The 27,962-nt window shown below is 56.8% G+C and overlaps 2 protein-coding genes across 2 annotated transcripts; both read right to left on the bottom strand.

Annotated features, from left to right (window-relative positions):
* Nucleotides 1–523: 523 nt before the first annotated feature.
* On the bottom strand, nucleotides 524–9,598 carry Iqcn (IQ motif containing N). The gene is made up of 3 exons (XM_041675276.1): nucleotides 7,184–9,598; nucleotides 6,200–7,144; nucleotides 524–1,489 (listed from the first exon to the last, which is right to left on the bottom strand). Exons 1-3 carry the CDS (start codon nucleotides 9,596–9,598, stop codon nucleotides 524–526), a joined length of 4,326 nt encoding a protein of 1,441 aa, XP_041531210.1.
* Nucleotides 9,599–16,549: 6,951 nt separating this feature from the next.
* Nucleotides 16,550–18,617, bottom strand: Jund (JunD proto-oncogene, AP-1 transcription factor subunit). The gene has a single exon (XM_041674763.1). The coding sequence runs from the start codon at nucleotides 18,152–18,154 to the stop codon at nucleotides 17,129–17,131; it is 1,026 nt and encodes a 341-aa protein (XP_041530697.1). The 5' UTR covers nucleotides 18,155–18,617; the 3' UTR covers nucleotides 16,550–17,128.
* Nucleotides 18,618–27,962: the final 9,345 nt, after the last annotated feature.

Genomic DNA, 27,962 nt, shown 5'->3' with positions numbered 1-27,962 from the left:
GCCATCACACCCAGACAGACGCGGGAGTGTGTATGTTTGTGTGCATGTGTGTGTGCATGCTATGTGTGTATGTTATATATGTGTGCCTTGTGTGTGTGTGTGTGTGTAAACGTGTGTGTGTGTGTGTGTGAGAGAGAGAGAGAGAGAGAGAGAGAGAGAGAGAGAGAGAGAGTGTCCTGGGGGCTGTGTCAGTTCTTCCCGTCATGGGGAAGACAGGTTTAATAGCAAGCACCTTTACAGGAGGGGTCATCTTGCTAGCCCCAGATAAGCCACGCCATTAGCTATGTGACACACAAGATTCCACGCTAGTGACCTGTACACCCTGGAAAATAATTGAGGTTCCCTAACCCTGGCTGCAGATCCCACAGGGGCTGGAGCTACTGGGATTCAAGCCTCTGGCATGCTAGACTTTCCCGTTGTGTTTTAACTCAAGACACGTGACCAGGGCAGGCTGTAGTGCACTGTATTCATAAGAACCACAAGACACCACGGCCAGCAAGAGTCTCTGCCCACAGCCAAGCTCCTAGACATCAGGCCAGTGCAAGGAGTAAGCCCTCGAGGTACGGCGTGAAGTCTCCCTGGAGATATTCCACGGGCCTCCTGTCCCCAAGAGGGCATCCGTGGTGAGGCAGCTGCGTGTATAATGTCCCCTCCATGTGGCCTGAACCATCTTGGCTGCAGACTGTTGCTGGCTCAGCTGTCGGCGGGTCCGGTAGCCCTTCCAGGCCGCCTGAATGAGAGTGGCCGCTCTGTGCTGCTGGCTGAGCAGGGGACACTGAGCAGGGGGCACTGCCCAGCGAGAGCCAGACTGACCTGAGATGCCCTGGCCAAAGCCCTGCACCACGCGAGTAGACAGTGTGTGGCCACACACGTGGCAGGTGCGTGGCTGGGACCCCACGAGCATCACAACACTGGGTGGACTCGCCACCCGAGGACCCAGGGCCTGGCAGACGCTGCAGACATTGGGTTGACAGGACAGGAAGCAGCGGTGCTCAGAGCTGTTCCTGGTGTCAGAGGTCCCCTGGGCTCTGCCACGGTGCTCAGGCCACGTCGTAGGGAGCAACACCTGGTGGGCCCGGTCACGGCGAGTGCAGTAGCCACGCCAGGCTGCCTGGATGACGGTGGTGGCCCTGAGCAGCCTCGCCAGGTTTCGTCGCACACGGTAGCCGCGCCACGTAGCTTGGATGACGGTGGCCCACTGATGCCACAGCTTCACAGTGCGGCGCACCAAGTAGCCACGTGCACAGGCCTGAATGGTGACGACAGCCTCGAGGACAACTTTCTCCATGGCACGAATTGATACCAGCAGCTCAGCTGAGGGCTTGTGGTCCAGCGCTGCCTCTGCCCCCGAGGGGTCCAAGGGCCTGTGGCCCCTGCTGGGATGCCACGGGCCTTGGGGTGGCCCAGCACTTGCCGCGGCTCTGGCCGATACGTTGGGGACTTTGGAATTCCATGACTGGCCAGCAGCCAGGCCAGCATCCACGGGGCCCTGGGGTACAGTGAGGGGTGGGGATACCTTATTATGGCCAGTTTTAGGGTGTGTGACAAGATGGGGGTTGTGGCCGTGGCGTGTGTAGGCATGGGAGACCAGACCAAAGCCAGTTTGGGGAGTCTGGCTGTGGGCTGTGGTGCGGGCCTGGGATGTCCCGTCCAGGCTTGTTTTGGGCATTGTGATATACTGAAGTCTGTGGCCATAGAGCATGGCGGGGACTTTTCGGGGACCTTTATCAAAACTAGTTTTAGGGACTGTGACATGATATTTGTAGTCATGCGGTGCAGTGGGGATTTGGGAGCCCCCATCATAGTCAACTCCAGGGCCCGTGACAAAAGTGGGCTTCTGACCTGGGTGTGTGATAAGGGTCGGACCTATTCCTGGCTGGCCCGAATGTACGGTGTCATGGGCAGCCTCATCAAGAAGGGGTCTCCGGGAGCCATTTGGTGACATCCCTTGAACTCCTATGCATGTTTTCTGTCCCCTTCCATCTCCCACCATGGGTGACCCCGAGGACTGCTTGTGACTCTCTGATGACAGCTGAGATGCTGGATTCTGTGGGCTACTGAAGGGTAGCAGTCTGCCCATGGAACCTTCTAGAAGTTCTGAGACAAGGCTGCCTTGGATGGAGTGGGAGAACGTTCTAGCGGCAGTGTGGTGCTGGGGTTCTCCCATCTGGGAGACACCGGAAGCCCTATTTTTAGTTGGAGGTGCTAAGTTAGTCCCCCCTGAGCTCTGGAGAATGCTGGGGTCTCCTGCACTGACCTCTGACTCCGGTGGCCACTTGGCTGTGCCAGCAATGCCGGAACTCAGCTGTGGTGGCACCAGGATTACATTGGAAGCTGGAGGTAGGCTTGAACTGCCAACCACAGGGACCTCCTGCAGGCTCGGGTGCCCAGAAGCAGGGTGGATGCTGGGAGGACCACCGCTGCTTTCTGAGGATAAGGGCTGAACAGAGGTGATGCTGTTGGCTTTGGGGTGCTCACCTAAACTTGGGGCCTGTACAGGAACTGGGGTGATACCGCTAGCTCGGCTGGGAGCCTCCTTTGCCAAAGCCGCAAGTTCATGGCTCTCACCTCCCATGGTGCCAAGGCCCATCCTTGGGATGATTTCAAGACCTTCAGATTTGACAGTGTCTATGCCAGACTCCAGGGTCCAGGACACCGTATCATCGACTTCTCTTAGCTTCGGCAAGGTTGGGTTATCAACACCCACAAGCTTTGTCATCCCAGGGTCTTGGCTAAATTGTGAGGCACTTAACAAAACTCTGGGCAAGTGTTGTTGGTCCTGGGCCACTCTCTGGACTTCTGGGACACTGGTCAGGCTGATGACATGGGGCGAAAGGAAGGGAACCCAGGAGCCCTCTCCAGCCTGTGCTGCCTGATATGGCCGTGGACTGATGCCTGCCAGCATGGATGCTGGAGCCACAGAGCCCAGGGACATGCTAGGACCTATCCCATTGGCCACACTACCTGGGTGTGGGCCTGGAGAATGGGACCTTGGCAAAGGTTTCTCCTTACTACCACTGGTCTCTTGAGGGTGACTAGGGGCCATGCCAGTGACCATAGAACTAGGCGGGAGGCTGAAGGCCACATCACCGGCCATAGCATCTTGGTAGGGTCTCCGAATCTCACCGCTAACCACTGATTCTAGAGGTAGATTCTGGGCCTTGACACCCACCATGGACTCTGGGGGGATACTCTTTCCTATGCCCCTGATCACAGACCCTTGAGGAAGGCTGAGAGCCTCACTTTCAACCACAGGCTTGGGCACGTTTCCGTCTACGGAACCCTGGACCAAAGCCCCACCCACAGGAGCCACCGCTGTGTCTGGAAAGACCACACCTACATACTGGCAGCCGGGTGAGACCAAGGTGGCCACAGAGAGGAACTGAGGGTCTATACAGGTCTGAGAGAAGCTGGTGCCCAGCTGGGGTGGGAAGAATTCGGATGGCAGCACAGCTGGGCACAGGCCCTGGCCCACACCTGTAGTCACGACAGCCATGGGGGTTGGGTTCTCCTTCTGGCACATACTCTGCAACAGTCCTGTAGCCAGAGGCCCCTGGGGCATCCCTGGAGCTATGCCCCTGAACCAAGTCTGACATGGGACACTAGCCCCTAAGGCCAGGCCACCATCCTCTGCAGGCACCATGGGCTGAACTACCTGACCTGGGGGCCCCTTGCTGGACTGTGTCGGCTCAGAGTGGACGGTGGCATCCTGAGAGCTGGCCTGGCCTCTGATTTTTTTGTCTCCTGAGCTGTCGCAGACTCCGAGATAGGGCTGGCCTAACCTGCTCACACACGGAGAGGGCATGGAGGGCTGGCTCTGAGCTGCACTGCTGCCCTCACGTGCACACTGCTGGGGGCCCAGAGCTGACTTGCTGTTCCCACGACCCACGCCACACACCACAGTGGGCGGCAGCAGGCTCAGGGTTCCCAAGGCGGCCACAGATGTCTGCACAAGATTAGAGCACAGTCTGGGAGCCAAAAGTGGGGAGCTCAGACTGGGAGGCACCCTGTTGGACAGGGGCATCTGGAGCACTCCAGGGACCAGACCGCTGGCTGAGGTTGGCTGCCTGAGGGCTGGGGATGCCCTGTCGGCCACGGATGCATGGGTTAGGGTTGGGGACATAACACTAACCACAAAAGGCTGAGCTAGGCTTGCAGACACGCTCTGGGGCATGGATGGTTGTACAAAGTTTGGGGTTACAATCGTGGCCAAACAAGGTTGGGTGAAATTTGATGGCAGGCTGTAGGGCATAAATGGTTGGAAAAAGTTCGGGGATACCCCTGTGGCTACAGATGTCTGAGCTGAGTTTGGAGACCCTGCACCCTGTACAGGCATGGGAGAGGATCCAGGAGGTGGCCAGCTGTTCACAGGGGACTGAGTGACACTTGGGGCCCCATGCGTAGTGGCACATAACTGGGCCTGGTTTGAAGCTACCCCACTGTTCACTGCCTGGTTGCCTAAGGCCACTACACTAGTACCAGGTGCCTGGGTAAAGTTTGAGGGTACCCCAGAGGCCATATGTGGTTGGGTATAGATTGGGGACCCTCCACAGTACAGAAATGGCTGATTAAAATTTGTGGGTAACTCATAATATATCAGTGGTTCTCTCAGCGTTGGGGACACCCCAGTGTCCAGAGATGGCTGGGCTAAAGTTGGGAACACCTTAGTGGCCACAGGTGGATGGTTCAGACTTGGGGCCCCCCCAGTGTCCATGGATGCCTGGGCCAGGCTTGGGGACACAGAACTGGACTTTGCAGGCTGCGGTGAGCTAGGACACAGCCCCGTAGCTTCTAATGGTTGACTTTGGCATGGTGGTTCCTCACTGGCTTCAGGTGCCTGGCCAGGGCTTGGGGCTCTCCCATCAGCCAGTGTGTCGGGGGGAAGGGGAGGATCCAGCCGAGTGTGGACCTGGCGACTCCTACCCCAGGGAGCAGTTGTGTCCCAGGACAAGGCCTCCATCAGGTCTCTAGTGCTGTACTCGGATCCACTATCTGAGTCCAAGTGAACATTCAGGGCCAGGCTGGTGCTATGGAGGAGGAGGGACCCAAGTTCCAGGGGCGGCTGTTGGGACGGGTGTTCCGCCTGCTGAGAACCGACTAGCCCTTGTTCCAGCTGCCCCTGGGGCTTGTGCCTCGCCTCCCTGGACTCTTTCAATACTGACTGCGGGCCCTCCTGCATGTCACCTTCCCTGCAACCTTCCAGAACTTCGGAAGGAGTCAAGCTGGGTGGCGAGGAGGGACTGCCTGAGCCGCCGCTCTGCAGGGAGCTGTGAGAGCCACTGCTGTTCTGGCAGTGGGCAGCTGAACCCCTGGGGTAGCTCTTGGCTAACACCATCTGTGGGTGCTGTGGGAATGTGGCTAGTAACTCATCCAGAAGGGACATGTGATGGCCAGTGGCCTGACCCTGGGGACAGGATGGGGTCAAGGACACTTGGGGATGCCTCTCCTGTTTTGGGGTGGACGTGCAAGAGACTTTTTGTGATTTAGAATTTACGCCATCAATCTCTTCATCTGTTATGTTCCTCACTACGGTGACCATTTTCTTATGGCCCAGCGGTGACACTAGTCTATGACCCAATGGCAGAGCCTGCCTGTCTGGCTGGCTTGGTGAGGAACTGCGACTCTTGACTCTGCAAGAGCATCGGCCACAGGAAGACATCTTGTGTGTCTCCAGGTTCGCACACTGACACTCACTGTCCTGACAGGGGGCGGGGAGCCACTGGGGCGTGGGGTGTTTCCCACCACCCACACCACTTGAATGCTTGCTGGCCACCACACCACCCTGTCGGTTCGAAGCCCATGGGTAGGACACCCTGCTGGCCACAGGTGGCTGGGAGCTTGGAGCTGTGCTGCTAGCCACTGATGGCTGCTCACTGCTTGGGCCTGCACCGTTAGCAACAAGCGGCTGCCATGGACAAAGAGGTGGTTGTTGGGAAGGTCGCTTGGGGACATGGGGACCCTCACCACATGCCATGGGGTCAAGATCCAATGGCCTCAGGTACAGACCAGAAGAGTATCCCAAATCCCTCTCCCGGGACAGTGGAGGACACTGATAAGTGCTGGTGACCATCCCTCCAGAAAAGGAGCCTACGGGGGGCTGTGGCAAGCAGGGTGACCCCTCCAATGTAGTCCCATCCCCTTTCCCAAACAGGATCCCGTCATGTTGCCCCCAGGACAAGCCCTTCCATAGTAGCCTGACCTTGCTACACCGTGCTTGGACAGGGCCCAGCGCAGGTCCCCACGCAACTGACAGACTCCCGCTGCAAGCCACCTCCACTGGGGCAGGCGCCGTGGTCATCCGGCTTCCCACCGTTTTCGAGGTGGCCTTGGGGAGGAAGGTGCCTGTCCTCTGGGCCATCTGGGCCAGGGATTGAGTGAAAACAGCTCCCAGCTCACCCTGGCACAGCGCCTGGCTGAGTGTGGCCCTCTCATCTTCCGTCAAAGCCTTGCACAAGACCTCAGCCAGCTTGCCCTGTGTGGCCTTGCTGAGTTCTGGACGCAGCTCACCACGGGACAGGGCCCGGGACAGGGAGATGCCCAGTTCACCCCATGACAGTGCCTTCATCAGTGCCATTCCCAGCATGCCTTGAGGCAGGGCCTTGACCACAGAAGGCCCTAAGACTTCCCGGGACAGAGCCTGGCTCAGCGCTGTCCTTACTTCTCCCTGAGAAAGTGTCTTGGCCAAGAGTGTCCGCAGGTCCTCGGTGGAGCCCAGCATGGTCACCAAATCTGCACACAGGGATGCGATGGACGCCGCCAGGTCTTCATGGCAGGACACCGCCTGGCTGGGCATAGGGGGTGGAGGTGGGGTCCGTGCCTGTCCGCTGTCACCCCAGGATTCTCCATTGCACACAGGGTGTCCAGAGGGAGTCAGCAGAGGTACCTGCATACCTTGGGTATCTGTGGCCACTGAGCGTGGGTTCTGTGTGGCCTTGTTTTGTACGTGGCTTTGGAGCTGGGGCTGGGTCATGCTCTTGTCATCTGGCTTGGCACGGAGTCCAGTGTTAAGTGTTCCAAAATATTGCCAGAACTGGACAGATGGCTTGGATGTGCTCAGGAGTGGCTGTGACTGGGCCTTACCACTGAGGTCAATGGCAGGGTGGGCAGCCAAGAGGCACTTGGACGTTTCGGAGGTCAGTTGGGCCTGAGACTGAGCCTTCACCAGCCCCATGGGTAGATGGGCCTGGGACGGAACCCTGGCCAGACATGTGATGAGCTGGGCCAGGGATGGGGCCTTACTGAGTTTACTCGGGGGACACACCTGGCACGTGGCCTTGGTGATTTTGGTGTTTGTGGTCTTTGCGTGCCCAGCAGGTGGAGGCGGCTGCAATGAGTTTCTCATGGGGTGAAAGTACTGGGAAGTAGAGGCAGGCGGACATGTGTTTGGGTATCCTTCAGGGGGGACGAAGGTCAGCCCCAGGGAGCGTGCCTGAGGGGAGCCTGTGGCTGGACACGACGTGGCCAGAGGAGCTCGGGACAAGGAACTGTTCTGTTCACCAGCAGGGTGGAGCTGGGTTGTTAGTGACATCAGGTGTGTGGCCAGGGGCAAGGAGGACAGGGCAGCAGAGGGACCTACGGGTGAGCACTGTCCCTCAGGTAGGCCCGTGGCCAGCCCAGGTGACAAACAAGACTGCGATACGACTTTAGAAAGGGGTGAGGCTGGCAGGGGCCCAGGGTGGCCAGGGAGTGGCTGGGCTTGGGAGGTAGCCTTGGTCAGGGGGACAGCCAGCTGGGCCTGGGACAGGGTCACGGTCATCTCTTCAGGCATATACACCCTGGAGTGCACCTTCACAACCTCTGCCTTCTGCTGGGTTTGAGTCAAGGGTCTGCTCCTGTCTTCTGCCACTTTTGTCCAAGACAGAGCCCTGGCTACAATGGCCATGTTAGTCTTGGGAGCTGCTTCCTTCTTGGGTGCCCTTGGGGGCCCAGGCTTCATCTTCTCTACTTCCAATGGAGACTTGGCTGGAAGTTTAGGAGTTACAGTGCCTAGATGTCCGTGGGGTCCACACCTGCCCCTCTCCTCAGCCAAGTACGTCTGAGAAGTCACCTTGACCACCGCAGTGGTCTCCTTGGTGCTCACAGTGACCTTGGCCTTTGGGCTGCTCAGGTGAACCTGGGATGGGGCATTGGGAATTCCAGCAACCACTGAAGTTTGGGGTGAACCCTTGGGACTTGAGGCTGTCACTGTAGGGACCAGACACAGGGTCCTGAGCACAGCAGCCACAGAGCGTATCTGAGCTGGGGTCTTGGTTATCATGGCTGCCAGGCGAGTCTGAGGTGAGAGTTTGACTGCAGGGCTTGGCTGGGAGGAGGCTTTGGATGAAGAAGACGCCACACATGTCTGAGGTTGACTTCTGGTCACTGAACGCATCTGGGGTGAAGTTTTTGCCATCATGGGACCAGAGCCAGTCTGAAGTGGGCCCCTATTGACAGAAGCCCCTAGGCGTGGTGAGGCCTTGACTGTGGAGGTCACACCAGATCCTGGGGGCTGTGCCCTGGCCATGGGGACCACAGAGCGCACCTGGGGTAGAGTGCTAGAGAATGAAGGGTTGGGTCGTACATGAGCCAGGGGCCTGGTCTCCAGGGAGGTAGGGCAGCTTTGTGGCTGCATCTTTATGACTGTCCCTGGGGATGTGGGGTAGGTCTGCAGTGGACCCTTGGGTGCTGTGGCCACTGTAGCCACTGTGTCCAGGGCCACTGGGCACACCTTGGTAGGAGTTTTGTTGACCGGATACATATGCAGTGGGGCCTTGGGGACATCTGCTTCAATGTGGACCTGGGTCTGGGTTTTCAGGGTTGCATGGATGGCCTGGCCATATCTCGCGGACGCTGCTGACTCTGGGGTCCCCGACTTGATGGTCCTGGAAGCCGCGTGCCTGCTCTTCATGCTGTCCCCTTCCAAGTGCCTGACGAGACAGGAGCTCCTGACAGACTTGGTCAACATGCAGGGTGGATATTTGGGACCTGTGAATCTGCCAATCACAGGCTGCTGTGGCATGAGGCCACCCCTGGGGGCTCCACCGGCGCAGGGACCTGCTGCCGTGCTGTGTGAAGGGACCAGGTTGTCGGAGGACGGAAACTGAGTCTCCTTGCTCACCATGACTGGCGGCTGGTCCTCCGGGGCATGGAAGCGCACCTGCTGTGGAGGGTGGTAGGGGATGTCGTCCTCCTCTTCCTTCTTGGCTTTCCTCACAGTCAGCTTGTTGGAGCGCATCAGCCGGCGCATGCTGAAGCGGCGCCAGGCCTCCTGGATAGCCTTGGCTGCTGTCATCTGTGAGATCAGCTTCTGCCGCAGCCGGTAGCCCTTCCAGTTGGCTTGGATGACGGTGGCCGCCCGTGAGACCATCATGTCCATTTCATCTACCAGGATGTTCTTGAAGGCCTGGCTCTCCACCACGGCCCTCAGGTGGGGCACCTGCCGTGATGGTGGTGCTGCCAGCTCCCTCGGCAGACAGGACTCACTCTGGGTCTGAGGAGATGGCTTGGCCACTTTCTCTTGGTAAACAGGGGTTGTTGGCTGGGGCTGGGGGAGGCATGGCCCACTCGATGACACGCAGCTTGGGAACAGGAGTGGGGCTGCCGGCTGCATCGATGCCATTCCTGAGCGGAGAGGCAGAGCCTGGGGGGGGGGGTAGTAGGGGGAGATGGGCAGACAGACAAACAGACAGGTGAGTGGTGGGTGGATGGAGAGCTAGTGGGGGTGGGGTGTGTGTGAAGGGGTGGTAGAAGGAAGCGTGGATGAGCAGCAGGGACGTATGGTGGTAACACACTGTGGGTGGGGGTCACTGAGGGGAAGCTGAGGAGTATAATCTGGAGATATCCGTGGATTACAGGTGCAGAGAGAGCGATACGGACCCAGCAGCCCTTGGACCTTTAATCTGGGCATGAGAGGCCACTCCTCAGGGCAGGCTCAGCTGTCTCCTTACCTTGGAGGTCATAGAGTTGGAAAGGAGCAGAAGAAGGTGTAATCTTGGAAGCCGGCCTGTAAGAGAAGGCCGTCTTCAGTTCTTCATTCCAAGAAATGTGCACAGCAGCGCCCTGGGCTGGTTCTGTTAGAAATACCAACAGCGGCGGGAGGAATATGAGCTCAGGTCGTGGGAGCATGGAGTCGGGAGGACCGTGCGGGGGCAGGACGGGAGGCAGGATGGAGGAAGGAAACCCACAGGAAGGGGTGCCTACTTGGCAATTAATACCTGGGCTTATATAACAGGGGTTAGGAGGGTCCCAGGACACATGAGAGGTGGGGGAGAGGAAGGGGCCCGTGTCTTTATTGTCTAGAAAGGCGAGAACAGAGCCACACGTCCAGGGCACTTGCACGTAGCCGGAAGTGCAAGTCCACAGGAGCAGGATAGCTCAGTGTGGGGAGTAAATGTGCCAAGCTGGATGAGCCAGAGTGGGAGGACATAACCAACCCTTGCCAGTCACCTTCTGCCTTCTGCACATCCACAAATTCATACATGTCAATCAAAAAAAAATAGGCCAGGGGCTGGAGAGATGGCTCAGTGGTTAGCAGTGCTGTGGCTCTTGCAGAGGACCTGGGCTCAGTTTCCAGCGCCCACATGATTCGCAGCCATCTGAAACTCCAGTCTTAGCAGACACGACACTCTCTTCCGGCCTCAGTAGGCACCGGGCACACGTGTGGTGGTCATACACGCGGGGAAAGCATTTATACACATAAAAAAGGGAAAAGAAGACCAGCCCTGGTGACGCACCTTCAGTCCTATCACACAGGAAGCAGAAGCAGGTGAATCTCCGCAAGTTCAAGACCAGCCTGGGCTGTAGAGCACAACCCTGTCTGATTCCATTTCACCACCACATATGTGCCTTTGAAATATTTTCATGTTTCAAGATAGGGTTTCTCTGTGTAGCTGTGGCTATCCTGGAACTCCACCACCCAGTTAAAATTTATTTTTATTTTATGTGCATTGGTGTTTTGCCTGTATGTATGTTTGTGTGAGGATGTCAGATCTTGTAGTTACAGTTGTGAGCATCCATGTGGGTACTTGGAATTGAACCCAGCCGGGTCCTCTGGAAGAGTAGCCAGTGCTCTTAATCACTGAGCCATCTCTGCAGCTTGAGTTCTCAGGCTGTCACAGCCGTGTCCACAGAAAAGACACAAAGTGGCAATAAACTCATCCGCACTTAACAGCAAACCACACGGAGGCAAACCTGGCAGTGCTAAAGATACAAGTAGACAAATTCCCAGTCACAGGTGGAGGCTTTAACAACTCACTTTTCTCTGTGAGACAGGTTTCTCTGTGTAGCTCTAGCTGTCCTGGAATTCGCTCTGTGCATCAGGCTGACCTCAAACTCACAGAAATCCTCCTGCCTCTGCCTCCTGAGTGCTGGGATTAAAGGCGTGCGCCACCACATCTGACTATAATGTTTTAAAAATAGTTTTATGCCAGGTGGTGGTGACGCAAGCCTTTAATCCCAGCACTCGGAAGGCAGAGACAGGAGGATCTCTGTGAGTTCGAGGCCAGCCTGGTCTACAAGAGCTAGTTCCAGGACAGGCTCCAAAGCTACAAAGAAACCCTGTCTCGAAAAAAATCAAAATAAAAAAAATTTTACACGCGGATCCATGAGCATGCTTGTGGGATGCGTGCGTGTGCTTCAGTTACAGGTGCACGCAACCGCTCAGGTTGTTCAGTGGCGCTAGGATCAAAGCCTGAGTCGCCCCCACCCTACCTTCTGTTGGTTTTAGTTTTGCAGTTTACTTCATCTATGAGTGTTTCTGTGTGTGTCTGTACTGTGTGTGTACAATGTCTGGAGGTCAGAAGAGGGCGTCGGGTCCCCAGGGTGGGAGTTAGAGATGGCTGTGCACCCTATGTGGGTGCGTCATCTCTCCAGCCCCTTTTAGCATTTGATTTCATTAAAAATTATCTTTAGTGTTTTATATACATACATACATACATACATACATGCACTGAACAGTTTAACTTGACACAAGCTCAACTCACCAGAGAGGAGGGAGCCTTAACTGAGAAAAAGTCCATCCCAGTGAGGTCAAGCTGTAGGCCAGCCTGGGGAATTTTCTTAATTAGTGATTGATGACCCCTCCATGGCCTCTGCCCAGCTCCTGCCTCCAGGTTCCTGCCCTGGGTGAGTTCCTGCCGTGACCTCCTTCAGTGACGAACAGAGGTGTGGACGCCTAAGCAAAGCAGACATTTGCCTTCCCATTTTCTTCGGGCACGGAGTTTCACAGAAACGCGAGGCCTGCGCCATGAGCACACAGGTGCCCTTGGAAGACTGAAGAGAGCTCCTGCAGCCACCTGCCGTGGGCACTGGAGACCACTCGGGTCCTCTTAAACAGCAGCCCTCTCTCAAGCCCTATGTAGAGGGGGCTTTAAAAGGCCTCTTTGTAATTATTAGAGCAGACAGCGCTGGGGTGCAGCTCAGCCTTCCAGCACAGTGCTAGCCGTACGCATGTATGCATGCAGCTGGTCTTATCCTGAGCACACCCAGAAAAAGGCTGGCTGTGTGGAGTAAGATGGATCTCTGAGTCTTAGGCCAGCCTTGTCCACAGAGCAAGTTCCAGAACAGCCCTGTCTCAAAAACAGCAACAGCAACGGCCAGACAGGCGTTAAGGCTCATGGTTATAAGCCAGTGCTGGGGACCTGGGACAGCTGGCCACTTTGCCTTGATGAATCACTGAGCCAGAGGCCAGTGAGACCCTGTCTCCAAAAACAATAAGGGGGCAGGCATGTGATAGCGCACACCTTTGGTCCCTGAACTTGGGAGGCAGAGGCAGGCAGATTTCTGTAAGTTTGAGGTCAGCCTGGCAGACATGAAGTCACCCTGTCTGGCAAAAGAAAAGAAACTTGAGTCAAAGAAGTGGGGTTTACCTGTCCACACTCACTGCAGCATCCACAGCAGAGCCCGACTCACTAAGTCCAGTCAGCAGGGTGACTTCCAGGCCTCACCTTAGGGACAGGTTCTAGGGGTGTCCTCAGACCTGGAGCAGTCACGGTGAGCCCCAGGCCCTCAAGACACCCCTGGCTTCAACATTGAGCCAGCATGGGGTCAGCAACTGAGCCCCCATCCTGTGTGCTCTGCAACCCAAACCCCAGACCACTCATCTGTCTGTACAGGACACTTGTGAGACACCCCAGCATACTGGGGGGGCTGTCAGCAGGCTCACAATCAGTAATTGTCACTACAGCTGGTGACATGCACAGGGAAAGTGAGGTTGGACACCGGGAACTAGAAAGCAGCAGCTAGCATTGCCCCTGGGTGGCAGAGCCTCAAAGCCTCAGTGAATGTATGAGAGGGTTCCCTCTCTAGGACCCCATAAAATCAGGCATGTTGGTGTCTGAGGCAGGAAGATTGTCACGAGTTCCAGGACAGCTTGGGCTAAAAGCTGGATGTGGTGGTGGTGCAAGCCTCTCAGCCCAGCACACGGGGGGGGGGGGGGGGATAAGAAATTCATGCTCATGGCTGGAAAGGTGGCTCCGAGGTTAAGTGAATTGGCTGCTTTTCCAGGGGTCCTGAGTTCAATTCTCAGCATCCACATGGTGGCTCACAACCACCTGTGATGAGATCTGGTGCCCTCTTCTGGCAGAACACTCACATAAAATAATCTTTAAAAAAAATTCATGGTCATCCTTACATAGTGAGTTCAAGGCTAGCCTGAGTTATATGAGACCCTAGGTTTTAAAAAGGCCTCCTTGTGACCCAAGACGTGGCGAGAGCACAGGAGGAAACTGAGGAACAGAACTGTGGGGTGAAGAAGGAATGGAAGGCTCCAGGGCAGGCTGGACAGTTGTGAGCACATCTGTTTCCCTGTTAGTCACACAGGGCAAGCACACCTCATCTTAGCTCACAACGTACCATCAAGGTTTGGGGGACCCCAAACTGTCTCTGAGGAGCTGAGCTCCCACAGCCCAGAGGACACATAGTCTTGGCAAGAGCAGGGAGACAAAGTGGCACCCCACCAACCCACTCACCTGTCCCCAGAGCTGAAGCCACCAGCCCCACTGGCCAGTCTTGGGACCCTGGGACGCAAACGTCTTTATGACTCATAGGTGAGTTCCGGCCAATCCCCAGCAGAGTGTAAGGGAAGGTTCTAGAAGGCAAACTGGGGCCCCCAGACAGGACTGGGGCTGAGAAGCCTCTATGGTTACAGCCTATACCAAAATGTAGGGTTCTGAGCATAGAGGTGACCCCCAACCTCTCCCCTTCTTGTGTCTGGACAGAGGCCTTTCACCCAGGTATCTGCTGGACCCACAAGCTATCCTAGAGACATCCCTGTGGGACACGAAGGACAAACGTGAGGCCTCTTACTGCCCACGGCAGCCATCCCAGCCCCCGGGAGTCTGTGGGAGGGTAACAGAGAGTCCCAGGCCAGCCTGGGCTACATAGCGAGGTCCTGTGTAGGAACAAACAAAAACCCCACAAAACAGAAAACAAAAACAAAGAAGTGGGCACAGACTGTGAGCCACGGCTCTGGGAAGGGCAGGTGGAGGGAGGCCAAGGTTCCAGGCCACCTCCCCAGTCTGGGCTAGCACCCAATGTCCAACGTCAGCCACAGCGGCATAGGCCAAGGCTGACACACACCTTGGCCTGTGCACAGCAGCTCAAGCCAGAACCACTTAGCCTGCCAGGGCAAGGGCTGCGGGTTCCCGCCTGCGTGCAAGGGACACACCCATGCCTGCCCCTGCTTCTCTCTGACCATTAGCTGTTCTGAACACTTCTGGTGGGCTTGGTATGTCTCCTTGGAAGTTTGGTAAGGAGGCTTTAGCCTGTGTGACAGATTGGGAAACTGAGGCTCAGAGAGAGAGAAGTACTTGAATTGCTGACCCCACCTCTCGCACGTGCTCTGAAGTTCTGGGTGCTTTGAAGTAGGGCTTCCCAGTGCAGCCAGGTTGGCCTGGGACAGTCCTCCTGCGTCTACTTCCTGGGGACTTGAATCACAGGCTGCAGTGCCCAGCGGCTCACAGCTGGCTAGAAAAAAAGCTCCCAACATCAACATCATCAGTGGCTGCAGTGGTGGCGCACACCTTTAATCCCAGCACTCAGGAAGCAGAGGCAGGTGGATCTGTTTGAGGACAGCCAGGTCTGCAGAGTGACACCTTGTCTCAAACCACAGGACAAATCTTTATGAAGACCCAGATCTCATCCAGCACCGCAGACAAGGAAACAATGCGGACTTCCTGGCCTGAGTCCCAGCATTCCAAGGGCCAAGGGAGAGTTCAAATTCCTACTGTGTGTGTGTGAGATAGGAATCCAAGCCTCCCTTCTCTGTAATGGGGGACAGACACACTAATCTTGGTCCATTCTGAAAGGGATGGGGGGAGGACACTCCCATTTCACAGCCTACAAGACCCACACAGGAAGAGTGCCCAATGGCTGCAAGCCACAGCATAGTATCCAAGCTGGAACTCTAGAGCTTGGGTGCAGGAGAATGTCCCGCATGGATGAAGCCCTGGCTCCATCCCCCACTACATAACCTGGGTCAGGAAACCTCTGCTCAACTTCCTTTTTTATTACTGCCCTTTGTTTTTCTAGACAGGGTCTCATTCTGTAGCCCAGGCCGTACAGGACTGAAAAGCCCCTACCTCAGCCTGAAAAGGCTGGGCAACAGGCCAGCACCACCAAGCTGGACTTACAAAAAACAGTTCTGCTCAGGGAGAAGAGGAGAGAAAGCCTCTCTTCCGTAGCCAAGGGGGACAAGTACCCAGGGGCTCGCAAGGCCGGCTTCGGACAGTCTCCCACTAGGACTTTCCATGGGATCTTAGCACCCACTGACACCCTAGGGGGTGGGGCTGAGGTGAAATGCTCTAGGTTCTAGCCTCTGTCTTCAACATTGCAAATAAACATTCAATGGGGTGGGAGGGGGGGGCGGCGGCTAATGCCTTTAACCGCAGCATTCAGGAGGCAGAGGCAGTGTCAGCTCCAGGCCCGCTTGGTCTACATAGCAAGTTCCAGGACAGCCACAACTACATAGAATGAGTCAGGTGTTCAATATTGCTAAGCACTGTTTCCTCAAACGGGAGAACAGGTGGTGGAGAAGGGGGCGTGTCAAAGAGATATTTAAAAGCACCTCCATTATTCTAAGGCGCCACTTTTCTCCTAATCTTGGACAGAAGGCTGTGGGCCTGAGGTACCCCTGAAACCAATAACGGCAAATAAAAGATGCTACTGAGCGCAGACTGCAAGGCCAGAATCACTCAGCATGGCGCAGCTTCCCAAACACCAGGTTGGAAACGGAGGCCGAAGATCAGAGAACTGAGGCCCCAAGGATAAGGGGAGCGTGCGTGCACCCATTCCTCCCTCTTTTCATTTCACCCCCTCTTCCCAAAAGGATTTACCAGCTAAGTAGCGAGACTAGCCCAGGAGTCCAGCTCTGATGACACCTGAACCAGAGTCGACAGCCTGCACCTAGGTGGCGCTCGCCGCGCAGACCTGCAGTCCCGGCCTGCGCCCACGCCACGCTCCCGCCTCGCCGGGGAGTGGGGGGCGGGAAGGAGCTGAAGGGGGGGGATGGGAGCGGGCCAGGCCCTGCCCACCACCGGCCTCGGCGGGGGAAGAAGGAGGCGGACAGCCAAGCTGGCGTAACGAAGACTTTACTGAAAACACAAAACCTGCTAACCAAGGATTACGGAACCGGAATGTGGACTCGTAGCAAAACAAAACCAAACAAAAAGAGAGGGACAAGTGTCGGGAGGAGGGAGGGGGAAGAGAGGGAGGAGGGGAAAGGGAGGCTTTTTTTTTTAAATCTTCTTCCCGTTTCTTTAAAAAACCAACACAAGGAAACACACACGCAACACACAACCAACGTTTGTTCCCGAGTAGAAACATAAATAGGGCGGAATCGGACACTCCCGTTCTCTTCCAAAAGGGAAAAAATTTTAAAATAAAAAAAAAAGGAAAGAAAGGCAGAGCGTGAGGCTGCGCGCCCCTCGGAGCCCCTCCTCGGCGGCACAAAGGGGCGGCCGGGGCACGGGCTTGTGCAACACGCGCGGGGTTGAGGAGACAGAGGTGGCGCGAGGGCGGGGGCTGTGCGCTCGGGGTCCCCACCCGGAGTTAAGAGGGATCCAGCTTGTCGAGTCTGGGGGCGCCGAGTCTCGGAGGAGTCCTGGGCGCCCCCCCACCGCAGAGAGTTCGCGCATGCGCCCCGCGCTCAGGCTCAGTACGCGGGGACCTGGTGCTGGGGCAGCAGCTGGCAGCCGCTGTTGACGTGGCTGAGGACTTTCTGTTTGAGCTGCGCCACCTGCTCGCGCAGCAGGCTGGCGGTGGACGCCAGCTCGGTGTTCTGGCTTTTGAGGGTCTTGACTTTCTCCTCCAGGCGCGAGATACGCTCCAGCTTGCGCTTGCGGCACTTGGAGGCGGCGATGCGGTTGCGCAGCCTCTTGCGCTCCGCCTTGATACGTTCCTGCGTGTCCATGTCGATGGGCGACAGCGGAGGGCTGTCGCCGAAGCTCGGGACGTCCGGCACTGTCTGCGGCTCGTCCTTGAGCGCAGCCAGGCGCGGTGGATGGGGAGGTGGCGGCGGCCCGAGCGCTCCGGGGGGCGGCGGGAAGGACACTGGATCCGCGGCGAAGGCCACGGTGGCCGCGCCCCCAGAGGGCCCGGCGCCACCCGCGAAGCTGCTCAGGTTGGCGTAGACGGGGGTCTCCGTGGCTCCAGGAGTGGCCGCCAGGTCCCCGGGCGCGGGGGGCGCGGTGGCCCCTGATGTGGCCGCGGTGGCCGCGCCCAGCTGGCTCTGCTTGTGTAGGTCCTCCAGCGCCTTGACGAAGCCCTCGGCGAACTCCTGCTCCTCGCTGGCCGCCACCTTCGGGTAGAGAAACTGCGTGCTGGTCGGGGTGGTGGTCACTAGCCCGTTGGATTGGATGATCAGCCTCTCCAGCTCCGGCGACGCGAGCTTGAGTAGCCCAAGATCCGGCGACGCCAGCAGCCCGTCGGGGGCGCCGTCGGAGCGCAGCGCGGAAGGTGCAGTGGCCGACCCGGGCTTCAATCCTGCCGCTCCCTGCTCCGCCAGGCTGAGCGTCAGCGCGTCTTTCTTCAGCATGCTGCTCGTCGGGGGCGCCCCGGGGAACGCGCGGCCCGGGGGCGCGAAGCCACCACTGCCGGGGGCCCCAGCAGTACCGGCGACGCTAGACGCACCCGCAGCCAGGCCGCTCAGCGCCTCCTCTCCGTAGAAGGGCGTTTCCATCCCCGCCTCCCCCGCCGCGCTCGGCCCCGGGGCGGGGGGAGTGGCCGCGGCCTCCCCGGGGGGCCCCGTGCGCCCCCCAGTCCGCTACCCGTACTGCCCGGCTCCGCTGCCGGCCGCTCTGCCCCGCGACGACCGCGCGCACCCTTATAACCTCGGCCCCCACGATGAGCTCACCGCCCCCGTTCGCCATTGGCTCGAGGTGACGTCGTAGATTTGCATAAGGGGGCGGGGGCCCGGACGCCCTCGCTCCGTGGCTGCCGCGGCCGCTGTTGCCACGGGCGACGCTCGCTACAAGGCACAACAGCGCGCTGCATTGTGGGTTGACGTCATGGGGGTGGGACTGAACTCGGCCTGGCTGGGTCGCCACGCCCAGCGTGGAGTGCTGGACTCAGTATCTGTCCTGGTCTCTCTTCCCCTCCTTCCTCCATTCTGCCCGTTTCTCCTCTCTCCCTCCTTTTTCTCTGCCCCTCTCTATGTCTCTCTCTTTACTGTATCTCTCTGACCTGCTCTCATCGTGTGGGTCTCTGCCCTCATCTCCGTTCTGGCACTTCTCCTATGGCGTGATGGGCCGGGCCTCAAGAAGCCACGCCCCCTGTGCAGACACGCACACCGCAGACCACGCCCCGCCAAGGGGGCTGGGCGGCGGCCTGGGCTCCTTTGGCCTGGCTCGGGGCTGGCAGGTGCAGGGCAGGATGGGGGAGGACCAGGGAGGTCCCTTGGAGAGTCCCCAGAAGTTGTTGGAAGTGCTTCGCGTCCTGTCATTCAGAGAGATGCCTAAAACCCGACTTCCTGTCTTTCAGAGGGGAAATTGAGGGTGGACTATGTGGAGTCCACTCGGTCAGGGCTCCAGGAAACCGCCAGTTTTTGTGGTTATTTTGTTATCTATGTGAGAAAAAAAGTTTAAACGTTTGTTTTGGGTTGTTTTAAGACAGGGTCCCATTCTGTAACCTCCGCTAACCATGAACTCACTTCAATCCTCCTGCCTCCCCTTCCCAAGTGTTTCAGTAACAGGCCTGACAGCTTCAGCTCGGCCTGAAGTTTTCGGTTTTGTTTGTTTTGCATTTTACTCTGTGTGTGTGTGAGTGTGTGTGTCTGAGTGTGTGTGTGTGAGTGTGTCTGTGTGTGAGTGTGTGTGTCTGTGTGTGAGTGTGTGAGTGTGTGTGTCTGTGTGTGTCTGTGTGTGTGTGTAAGCGCACCTGTGGAGGTCGAAGGACAGCTTGTGGGAGTCTGATGCTCAGGCACCTTTCAGAGCCGCCCCCAAGGCCCTGGTTTTGGATGCTTTGGGGCCGGACCTCATTCTGTAGCCCAGACTGAACTCCTGAACTCCCAGCAACCCTAGCTCCACTTCCTGGGTCCTGGATGACGATGTATGCTCCTGGGCCTTGCTTTTAACTGTTAGGACAAGCAGTCACTCTGTACCCAGCTCCTGGAACGATAGTATAGTCACCTCATCCCAGCGTGAGAGTTGGGTCTTGGGTCTGTTGTTTGAGTTTGATTTGTGTTTCGAGAGATGGTCTTGCTTTACAGCCCTGGCTGTCCTGGAATTTACAGAGATATGGGCCTGGCAAGTGCTGGGGTTAAAGGCCACCGTGCAAAATGTGCAAGCCCGGCAGGTCTCGGACTAGGGGTGACCGTCTGCGGTGACCATCCGCCTCCATGGCTAAAGTGCTGGAGTGACAAACCACCGCCTCACTATGGCAAGTTTGGGGATAGGCTTGTGGTTTTGTTTCTGAGTCTCTTTGAGCCAGGATTTCCTGTAGCTCAGGCTAGATTTCTCGGCCTTCTGAGTGAGAACACAGGCCTGCCCCGCAGAGCCGCGGTCAGCCGAGTATTGCGGCACGGACAGAACTTGGGTGCCCCAGCCCAGGGCAGCCATGGTGGTACACATTCTAACCCCCGGCTCCACCGGGGCCTGGGGTGGGCCCCAGGGTGGAGCTGGTGAACAATCCAGGCGGTAATTACCCCCCCCTTAATTAGTACATTATGCCCGCTAGGCCTGATGGGCCAGGTTTTCGGCTTGCTGGGAGTGGGAGGGACAGGCCCCACTGCACTCAAGAAGACAGCCCTCCTCGGCCTCCCACCTCTCACCGTGACCCCTATCTGACCTGTCACCCACTCGAAGCACCCGGTGGCAGGTGCTTCGCGTTTCAGGGCCGTGGGGGGCTCCACCTCCTGCCACCCCCACGTCCTAGCTTGCACAGTTGTGGCCTCAGGAAGCCCCCACATCCAGGCTTTAGTGCGTTCTGTAGCCAAGGAATCACACAGAGCGAAGGGTGTACTCCTCCCGCACCGCAGAGGACTCTTCCACACACGTGGGGTTTGCGATCCGCGGGCCAGATCTCAGCCTGGGGCCCCCGAGAGGGATGAGCCAGCTAGCGCTGGCACGCAGCCAGCCGGCCCCGGGCGCCAATCCCGCTCTCCCCGAGACCTGAGCAGAGCTGGGGACACGGGAGGCTCCGCCCTGACCTTGGGCCTTGGCCTTGGCGATGGGGGAGGGGGTGGCCCTCTGGAGGCTGCGCTGGTTTGAGCTGGTTGGGGACCTTTCTGTGAGTCTGTTTTCCTGCCAGCAAAGGGGAGCTTTTTGTATTTACGCGAAAACTAAGAACAGTAATGGCTGAACATTCCCTAGTTTTTCGGGACAGAGTTTCCCTGTGAAGCCCTGACTGTCCTGGAACAGGCTCTGTAGACCAGGCTGGCCTCAAACTCAGAGATCCATCTCCCTCTGCTTGCCGCGGACTGAGCTAAATATTTCCTGTTGCATTTCTGGGGGGAGAGGCCTGTGAAGGGCTACAGCCTGGGGAGTCTGCTCTCTCCCGTGAGGTGGGTCCTGTGCACTGAAGTCGGGCTCGCCCGCCTGGCAGCAAGCGCCTTTAGCGGAGAGCCAGTCACCCCGCCAGACATTGTTTGACTTTGTTATTTGGAGAAACTTAAACGGCCGGTCTTGGGGTGCTCTTGGTCCCTCTAAAATATTCCTACTCAACCTTCAAAACCTCAATACAGAGAGGAGGGGGCTAGAGAGTCTCGGGGTGCTGGGCTGCACTGGAGGAGACCGGAGCATTGTGTCTGTCTGTCAGTGGCAATGGGGCTGTGCCAGGAACAGCGCCCACTTGGGCTCTGTTTTCGCTTGTCTTCCCTGGGCAGTGTCTGGGGAAGGAAGTGACCTGCCCAGGGTGCCGCAGCCCAGGCTGGAGACGGCGCGGCCCCCACACAGAGCCTGATGTCTCGTGGGCCTGGATTCGAACCGCCAGGTTCTTGGGCCCTTCCCCAGTGCGAAGATAAATTTGACTTTTTTGGTTTACGTTTTCAGTCTTTACTTGAATCGACAGAAACTGATCATAACTTCACATAATGGGAAGACCCGAAGGGGGCCCCTGGGAGGAGCTAAGGCAGGGGACTGCCCCCGGCCCGGCGCGGCTTGTGGGGGCAGAGCGTGTGGGCTCCGTCCCCAGGTGGCTGGGCCCGTGGGGCGGCTGCATTCCTGAGGGTCGGGTTACCGGGAAGACCGCGGCCTCCCCGCCCCTCCCGCGCTGCTTCCGCCGGCGCCGGGGCTGCGACCGCAGGTGTTTGCGTAGCCTCTGCGAAGGGACCCACGTCCTGTTTTCTGGGTCGCTGCCAACTCCTTCCAGCCTCATAAAACCTTTTTAAAATGAGGAAATGAAGCGCACCCTCTGCTTCCTCACCAGCCCAGTGTCTCTGTCTCTGTGTGTTGGTGACTGACCGACACTCAAGACTTAGCCATTGAGGGTCTCGCGCACAAGCGGAAACCTTCCCATAGGTCCTATCTAGTGCAGGCAAGCGTTAAAACGCACCTGCTGCCTACCCAGCCCCGGCTCGGCCTGTCCAGATATTTTGTTTTGTTGCTTGGTCTATCCTATCATCTCACAAGGCCTTATGGTGCATATACTGAGGTGTGTGTGGTTTAGGGAGTGGGGAGCCATCGTCTCTAGGTTCTTTGACAGTAGACAGGTCATTTTGTTTTTTTTTCTTTTTTGGGTTTTTCGAGACAGGGCTTCTCTGTGTTGCCCTTGCTGTCCTGGAACTAGCTCTTGTAGACCAGGCTGGCCTTCAACTCACAGAGATCCACCTCCCAAGTGCCTCTGCCTCCCAAGTGCTGGGATTAAAGGTGTGTGCCACCACCACTGCCTGCTCAGAGAAGACATAAACATTACATTTATCTCCATTTATCTATTTGGGGTGTGTGTGTGGCCTGGTAGGTTCTGCTTTCTGTTGTCTTGGTGACAAGTGCCTTTCCATGAGCCCTGTCACCAGCCAGTCAAGAGCACAAGTCTTCCTGAAGCACCGTCTAAGTCTCAACTCATGGGAGTTGAGAGCCAGCCTCAGCTAGATAGAAAGTTTGAGGGCAGCCTAGGCTACAGGAATCTCTGTCTCAAAATACAAAACAAACAAAAACAAGAATACGAATAGGCAAATGAATGAATGAATGAAGGGTTCTACAGTAAGCCACTTCTTTCTTTTTTTTTATTTTTATTTTATTTTTTATTTATTTATTTATTTTTTGGTTTTTCGAGACAGAGGTTTCTCTGGCTTTGGAGCCTGTCCTGGAACTAGCTCTGTAGACCAGGCTGGTCTCGAACTCACAGAGATCTGCCTGCCTCTGCCTCCCGAGTGCTGGGATTAAAGGCGTGTGCCACCATTGTCCGGCTTTCTTTCTTTTTTAAAGACAGGGTTTCATTGTGTACCTCTGGCTGCCTGGATCTCAGGGAAGGCCTGTCTCTGCCTCCAGAGTGCTGGGTCAAAGGCGTGTACCACCACACCCAGCTCTCCAAAGCCCCTCTCTTCTGCTCTTGCTTCAAATGCCCTTTGGATCCCAAGGATGGAAGGCCTAGAGACAGACCGTGACACCGTGAACTGAGACCAGAGCTAGGCTGTTACCCTCAGCGTCCAAGGCTGGGGTGGGGCCTTATAGGGAGTGGTGTTTAAAACAAGGAGAGCCCAACCCAAACATAACTAGGTGCTCCTGTTCCCTCCCTCAGGCTGTGGAACCAGCACACAGTAGGGACCAGTTCACGTCTGAGTCATTGCTTGCTCTTGAACCTGAGAGTTACAGGTTACAGGGTTTCGGGCTATGGACCCCACTAGAGAGAAGGAAGTTCCTCCTCCACCTGGTCCTGCAGGTCAGTGACAGTCTTCCTGTGGTGTGTGAGTGAATGGCACAGGAAGGTTGTCGAGAGGGCAACTTTACCCCTGAGTGGGGTAAACTGAGGCAGCCCTGCACACAGGCCTCCTGTCTTTGGAGATCTGGGGGACAGGTATTTGTAGAACCCAGCTCTGGGGTCCCTCAGTGAAGAAGAGAACCAGGCCCGCCCCTCCCCCAGGACAGACTTGCTGGGCGTTAACTTGGAGGAAGCCAGGGAGAAAGGGAGGCCATGTGAGGAGGGATAGGGAGACTGGGCCTGTGGTACACCTCATCACTATATTCCCGTGAGGCCCGGAGGATGAGCACAGACTGGGCTACAAAAAGAACACAAAGAGGCCCAGGGTTGAACAGAATGGTGACCCTAGGAACTTAGGGACCAGTGTGCCAGCCTCAGGCTGGGAGCAGGTGGTCGGACCAGGAGGTGCAGGTTAACTTCAAAGGTTGGCTGTGTGAGTGGGGTGCAGCCCTGGGGAAACAGGCCCATAACCCTTTCCTGTCCCCTCCCCCTGCTCCTAGTCCGGGGTCCTCGGCTAGGACGAAACGATTTAGGGTTTATTTAGGGATTTTTTTCTTTTGGTGTGTTCAGGGCGCAGATGCGTCCTTACCCAATCCACGGGTGGCCTGTACCTCCATTTCTCTTGCCGCCCAGGGACAAAGCTGTCGGCAGGTGCGCAGGGCAGCCTGGTAACGGAGAAGAGAACGAGCCTACACAAGGTGGCAGCCCCCTGCCTCCGCTGCGCACCGCCCCCTCCCTGCGCCTCAGCCCGCTGTTAATCAAACCCAGCGCTGGGGGAGGGGCGTTGCAGAGAAAGGTGGGGCGGCAGGAAAGTTGTTCTGGAACACGAGTGGTGCAAGGGTCCTGGTCCGTACAATCAGTCCGACCCACGTGAGCCAAAATATGACCTAGATCCCCAAGGGTCGAGCACCTGAACTCTTGACCCTGTCACCAGCAGGCAGTCCCTCCTCCCTGCTCCGGCCCTCCCACCCTCCCTCCTGCTGCTCCCTCCTCCTTGCACCCGTTCTTTGTCCTCTTTTCCCGCCTTTCCACAAAGCCGCCAATCCCGTGCAGATCTGCAGGCCTCTTCTGGGACCTTGAGTAGCTTGAGCCTGGTCCTAGGGTCCAGCTCCTGCCCTGTCTGCACGGCCTGCTGCACACCCCAACAAGGAGCAGGGCCACAGTGCACAACCAGGTGAGCGCAGCCGGGCTCCTCTGGGCCTTCTATGCCGGAGAGGACCACAGGCGCCCTTCTCCATCAGTCACTCTGCTTTTGCTGCCCTTCAGGATCAGCATGGCGATTTGTACTTCTCTCTTTTCTTTCTTCCTTCCTGTTACTGGAAAATAACAAACACGCCGGGCTGTCTAGCTGCCTCCGTCTGTAAAAGCGGTGGCTGCTCTCGGAGAGGCTCCAGGTTCGGTTCCCAGCACCCACATGGAGGCTGACTACCGTCCGTAACTCCTGTTCCAGGGGATCCTAGGCCTCCGGCCTCTACAGGCGCGCACGCGCACACACACACACACACACACACACACACACACACACTGCACAGGTGCACATAATTAAAATCGGTCAGGCAGTGGTGGCGCACGCCTTTAATCCCAGCTCTCCGGAGGCAGAGGCAGGTGGATCTCTCTCAATTACAGGCCAGCCTGGTCTACAGAGTGAGTTCTAGGACAAGCTCCGAAGCAACTCAGAGAAACCCTGCCTTGAAAAACAAAACAAACGGAAAGTAATAAAAAAAATTAAAAGAAACCACAAAATAAAACAAATAAAAGGCCAGGCAGTGGTTCACAGGAATGTCTCTGAGTTCGAGGCCAGCATAGTCTATACAGTGAGTTCCAGGACTACCAATGTCACACAGAGAAACCCTGTCATGAAACAAAACAAGACACAATGAAACTTAATGTTAGCCACAAAGGCAGACTGGAGAACATAAATAATCCAGTCAAGGTCCCAGCCCCTCCTGCTGTCCTCATCCTCCATGGGGTGCCCTCTGTCAAACCCTACCAACATGGCCCGCAGACTCAGTAGCAGCACTCACTGAACCATTGAGGATTTCCCACACAAGGTACTCGAAGAAATGGTGGGCACAAAACTGGAGGGTCCTGTCCAACCCACGTCCCCGTCCCCGCCTGGGGCTGCTGGAGGTGGGGCTGCGGCCTGACCTGAGAACTGTAACTGGGCAGCCTCCAGAGAAGCACCCAGGGCTCCACCAGCCTCCAGAGCAGCACCCAGGGCTCCACCAGCCTCCAGAGCAGCACCCAGGGCTCTACCAGGGCCCCTGACGTGCCGCCGCTGTCCAGAATTCTGCTCTAGCCTCTACCACACTCAACAGAAGACACTAGAAAACTGACCTGTGGGGCTGGCTTGACAGCCCCTCTGGGCAGGGAGATGCCTCAGGGACACCCTGACCAGTCTCCGGATTTGGGGGGACAGGGTATTTAGCCCTGACTGACCTGCCTCACTGTATGGACACCAGGCTGGCCCCAAACTCACAGAGATTCCCCTGCCTCTTCCCAAGTGCTGGAACTAAAGGCATGCACTGCCATGCCCCGCCTTCAGTTTAATTTTTTTTTTTTTGCTTGTTTGTTGAGTGCTAGGATTAACATGTGTGCCACTACCGCCGGGTTTCAGTTTATTTTATTTTATTATTTGGGTTTTAAAGACAGGGTTTCTCTGTAGTTTGGAGCCTGTTCTGGAACTAGCTCTTGTAGACCAGGCTGGAAAAGAAAAAAAGACTTAAATAAAATTGAACTCTGTGTTTGGACTTTATAGAATATTAAACAAAGATCTCATGCGACCCAAGAGAAATCCCCGAGAACTGAGTTTAGGCTCTGTCTCCAGAGCTGGCCCTGTAGGACTGAAGGGGAACCAGAATGATGTGCCTCCCAGCTGGGGGGACCAGAATGATGTGCCTCCCAGGTGGCACCAGTCGGTTCAGGCTTCGGGGCAGCAGAAGGACCTAGAAGGGCCTGGGCCACCGTTTCCAAATGTACCTTTCGCATGGTTTTCGCCTGTGGTGAGATCTGAGTGGGAGGGAGGAGGGGTTCTCGCTGACGGTGAGGGCTGAGCCCCTGTCCACAGGTTCTAGATGATTCCCTGCTCCCTGGACAGACAGTAGCAGTGCCCAGCCCGCCGTACCAAACCGGGTACTCTATGACATCTGAGTGTGCCTACACGGCTGTCACAACCCCGTGCACAGAGCATGCTTGGGAGACCATGGGACTAGCTTGTCAAGGGCACTGAGGAAGGTGGGTGCGGCTCCATCCCTTGGTGCCCCGGCTTGGCTTTGAGTGTGACTAAATACCGCTTCTTGGAGTGTCTGCTCTCAGTCCTTCAGTGTTTCCTGGCTGCTCGTATCTGGGAAACAGACTGTGAGCTGTCCTCCATTGTCACTGAGGTCAGAACCCTGGGAGACAGGGAGAGGTGACCTTTTGGTACCACTGGACCGGCTGATCTGTAGAGGCCTAGTTCTCCTGGAGAACAGGCAGGGATCCCAGGGAGGCCCAGGAACTAGCCAACAGCAGCTGGTGAGAGCTGGGTGGGCACTGGCAAGCCTGCCACTGAGAGTCTGAGAGGCCTGATGGCTCTCAGAGCTGTCACCTGGTCTCACAGGTCACCGAGATTGTGCAGTGCTGGGCAAGGGCACAGGGGGTGGGGCAGAGATGGGGCTGTGAACGTGGGGAATGCAGGATGATGGGAAGGTCCTAACTTGACCAACGGTCAGTGGTAAGGCTCACACAGCTTAGAGAGGGCCTCTTCAGAGGGGTGCTGACACTGGGGGTCCCAGAAAATGCTAAGACAAAGACGCGGGAAGACTGGCTGGAGATGGGTCAACAGCATGCTCTTGCCTCCCTGTCCCTCCCTGTGCGATTGTCTTGAGGGAGGAACGAGTGGCCACGATAAACCCACCCCATGGAGTGGAAAGAGCACCATGGGAAGCACGGTTGCCGGCATGGCACAGCAGTTAAGGGCACTTGCTCTGCCAGAGGACATGGGTTCACTTTCCAGCACCTGCGTGGGGCTCATGCCATCTGTAACTTCACTTCCGGGCATCTCTTTTGGCCTCAACAGGCACGGCACACACACGACACCCAGGCTTGCATGCAAGGAAAATACATAAAATTTAAAAAATACAAAGTTTCATAAATGTATGTTCAGAGACTTACGTTGTTGACTCCATAAGGGTGGCCTTAAGTTTCAACACCACTAAAATGAACCTCAGAACTAGAGATCTTTGGGTGTGAGTCCTGACCTGACAGGAATAAATGGAGTTTACTCTCAGCCTTAGTAACCCCTAGTTTTCTATATCCCCAAAGAATTCCGCAAGGAAATGACCAAACATATCCCCAGTAAACACATGAGCAGATGTCTGTCCCCTGCAGGTGGACTACAGTGACACTCATTCATGGCTCCACTTAAGGTCCCTCCCACAAAAGAGGGAGGCTCCTCTGACCCCCACATTTGGGTATGTGCTATAGGAGTATCCTGGGGAGCCCCAAAGGCATCGCATCCAAAGCTCACAGCCTGACCGCAGCCGTGCGGGAGCTAGTCTGGTTCCTGTGCGACACCAGCACTAGCTGCCCTGACACCAGCGGCATCCGTGGGGCCTGGAGACACCGGCATGGTCACCAGGAAAACAGTTCGGGAC

This window comes from Microtus oregoni, unplaced genomic scaffold (genome assembly GCF_018167655.1).
Source record: "Microtus oregoni isolate MIOR12 unplaced genomic scaffold, Mior012 000025F_ref0000491, whole genome shotgun sequence".
Lineage (NCBI taxonomy): Eukaryota > Metazoa > Chordata > Mammalia > Rodentia > Cricetidae > Microtus > Microtus oregoni.
Note: the sequence above shows the minus strand (reverse complement) of the source record. Positions and strands in the feature narration are given on the sequence as shown.

Excerpts from the sequence above, each read along its gene's own strand:
- Jund (XM_041674763.1), bottom strand. The coding sequence starts at position 18,154 with ATGGAAACGCCCTTCTACGGAGAGGAGGCGCTGAGCGGCCTGGCTGCG.
- Iqcn (XM_041675276.1), bottom strand. The coding sequence starts at position 9,598 with ATGGCATCGATGCAGCCGGCAGCCCCACTCCTGTTCCCAAGCTGCGTG. Across the intron at positions 7,145-7,183 it reads TGGCCAGGGTTCCGTCCCAG|GCCCAACTGACCTCCGAAAC; the intron begins GCCCATCTACCC and ends GCTCAGTCTCAG. Across the intron at positions 1,490-6,199 it reads TCCAAGCACGGTGTAGCAAG|GGCCCCGTGGATGCTGGCCT; the intron begins GTCAGGCTACTA and ends ACTGTACCCCAG.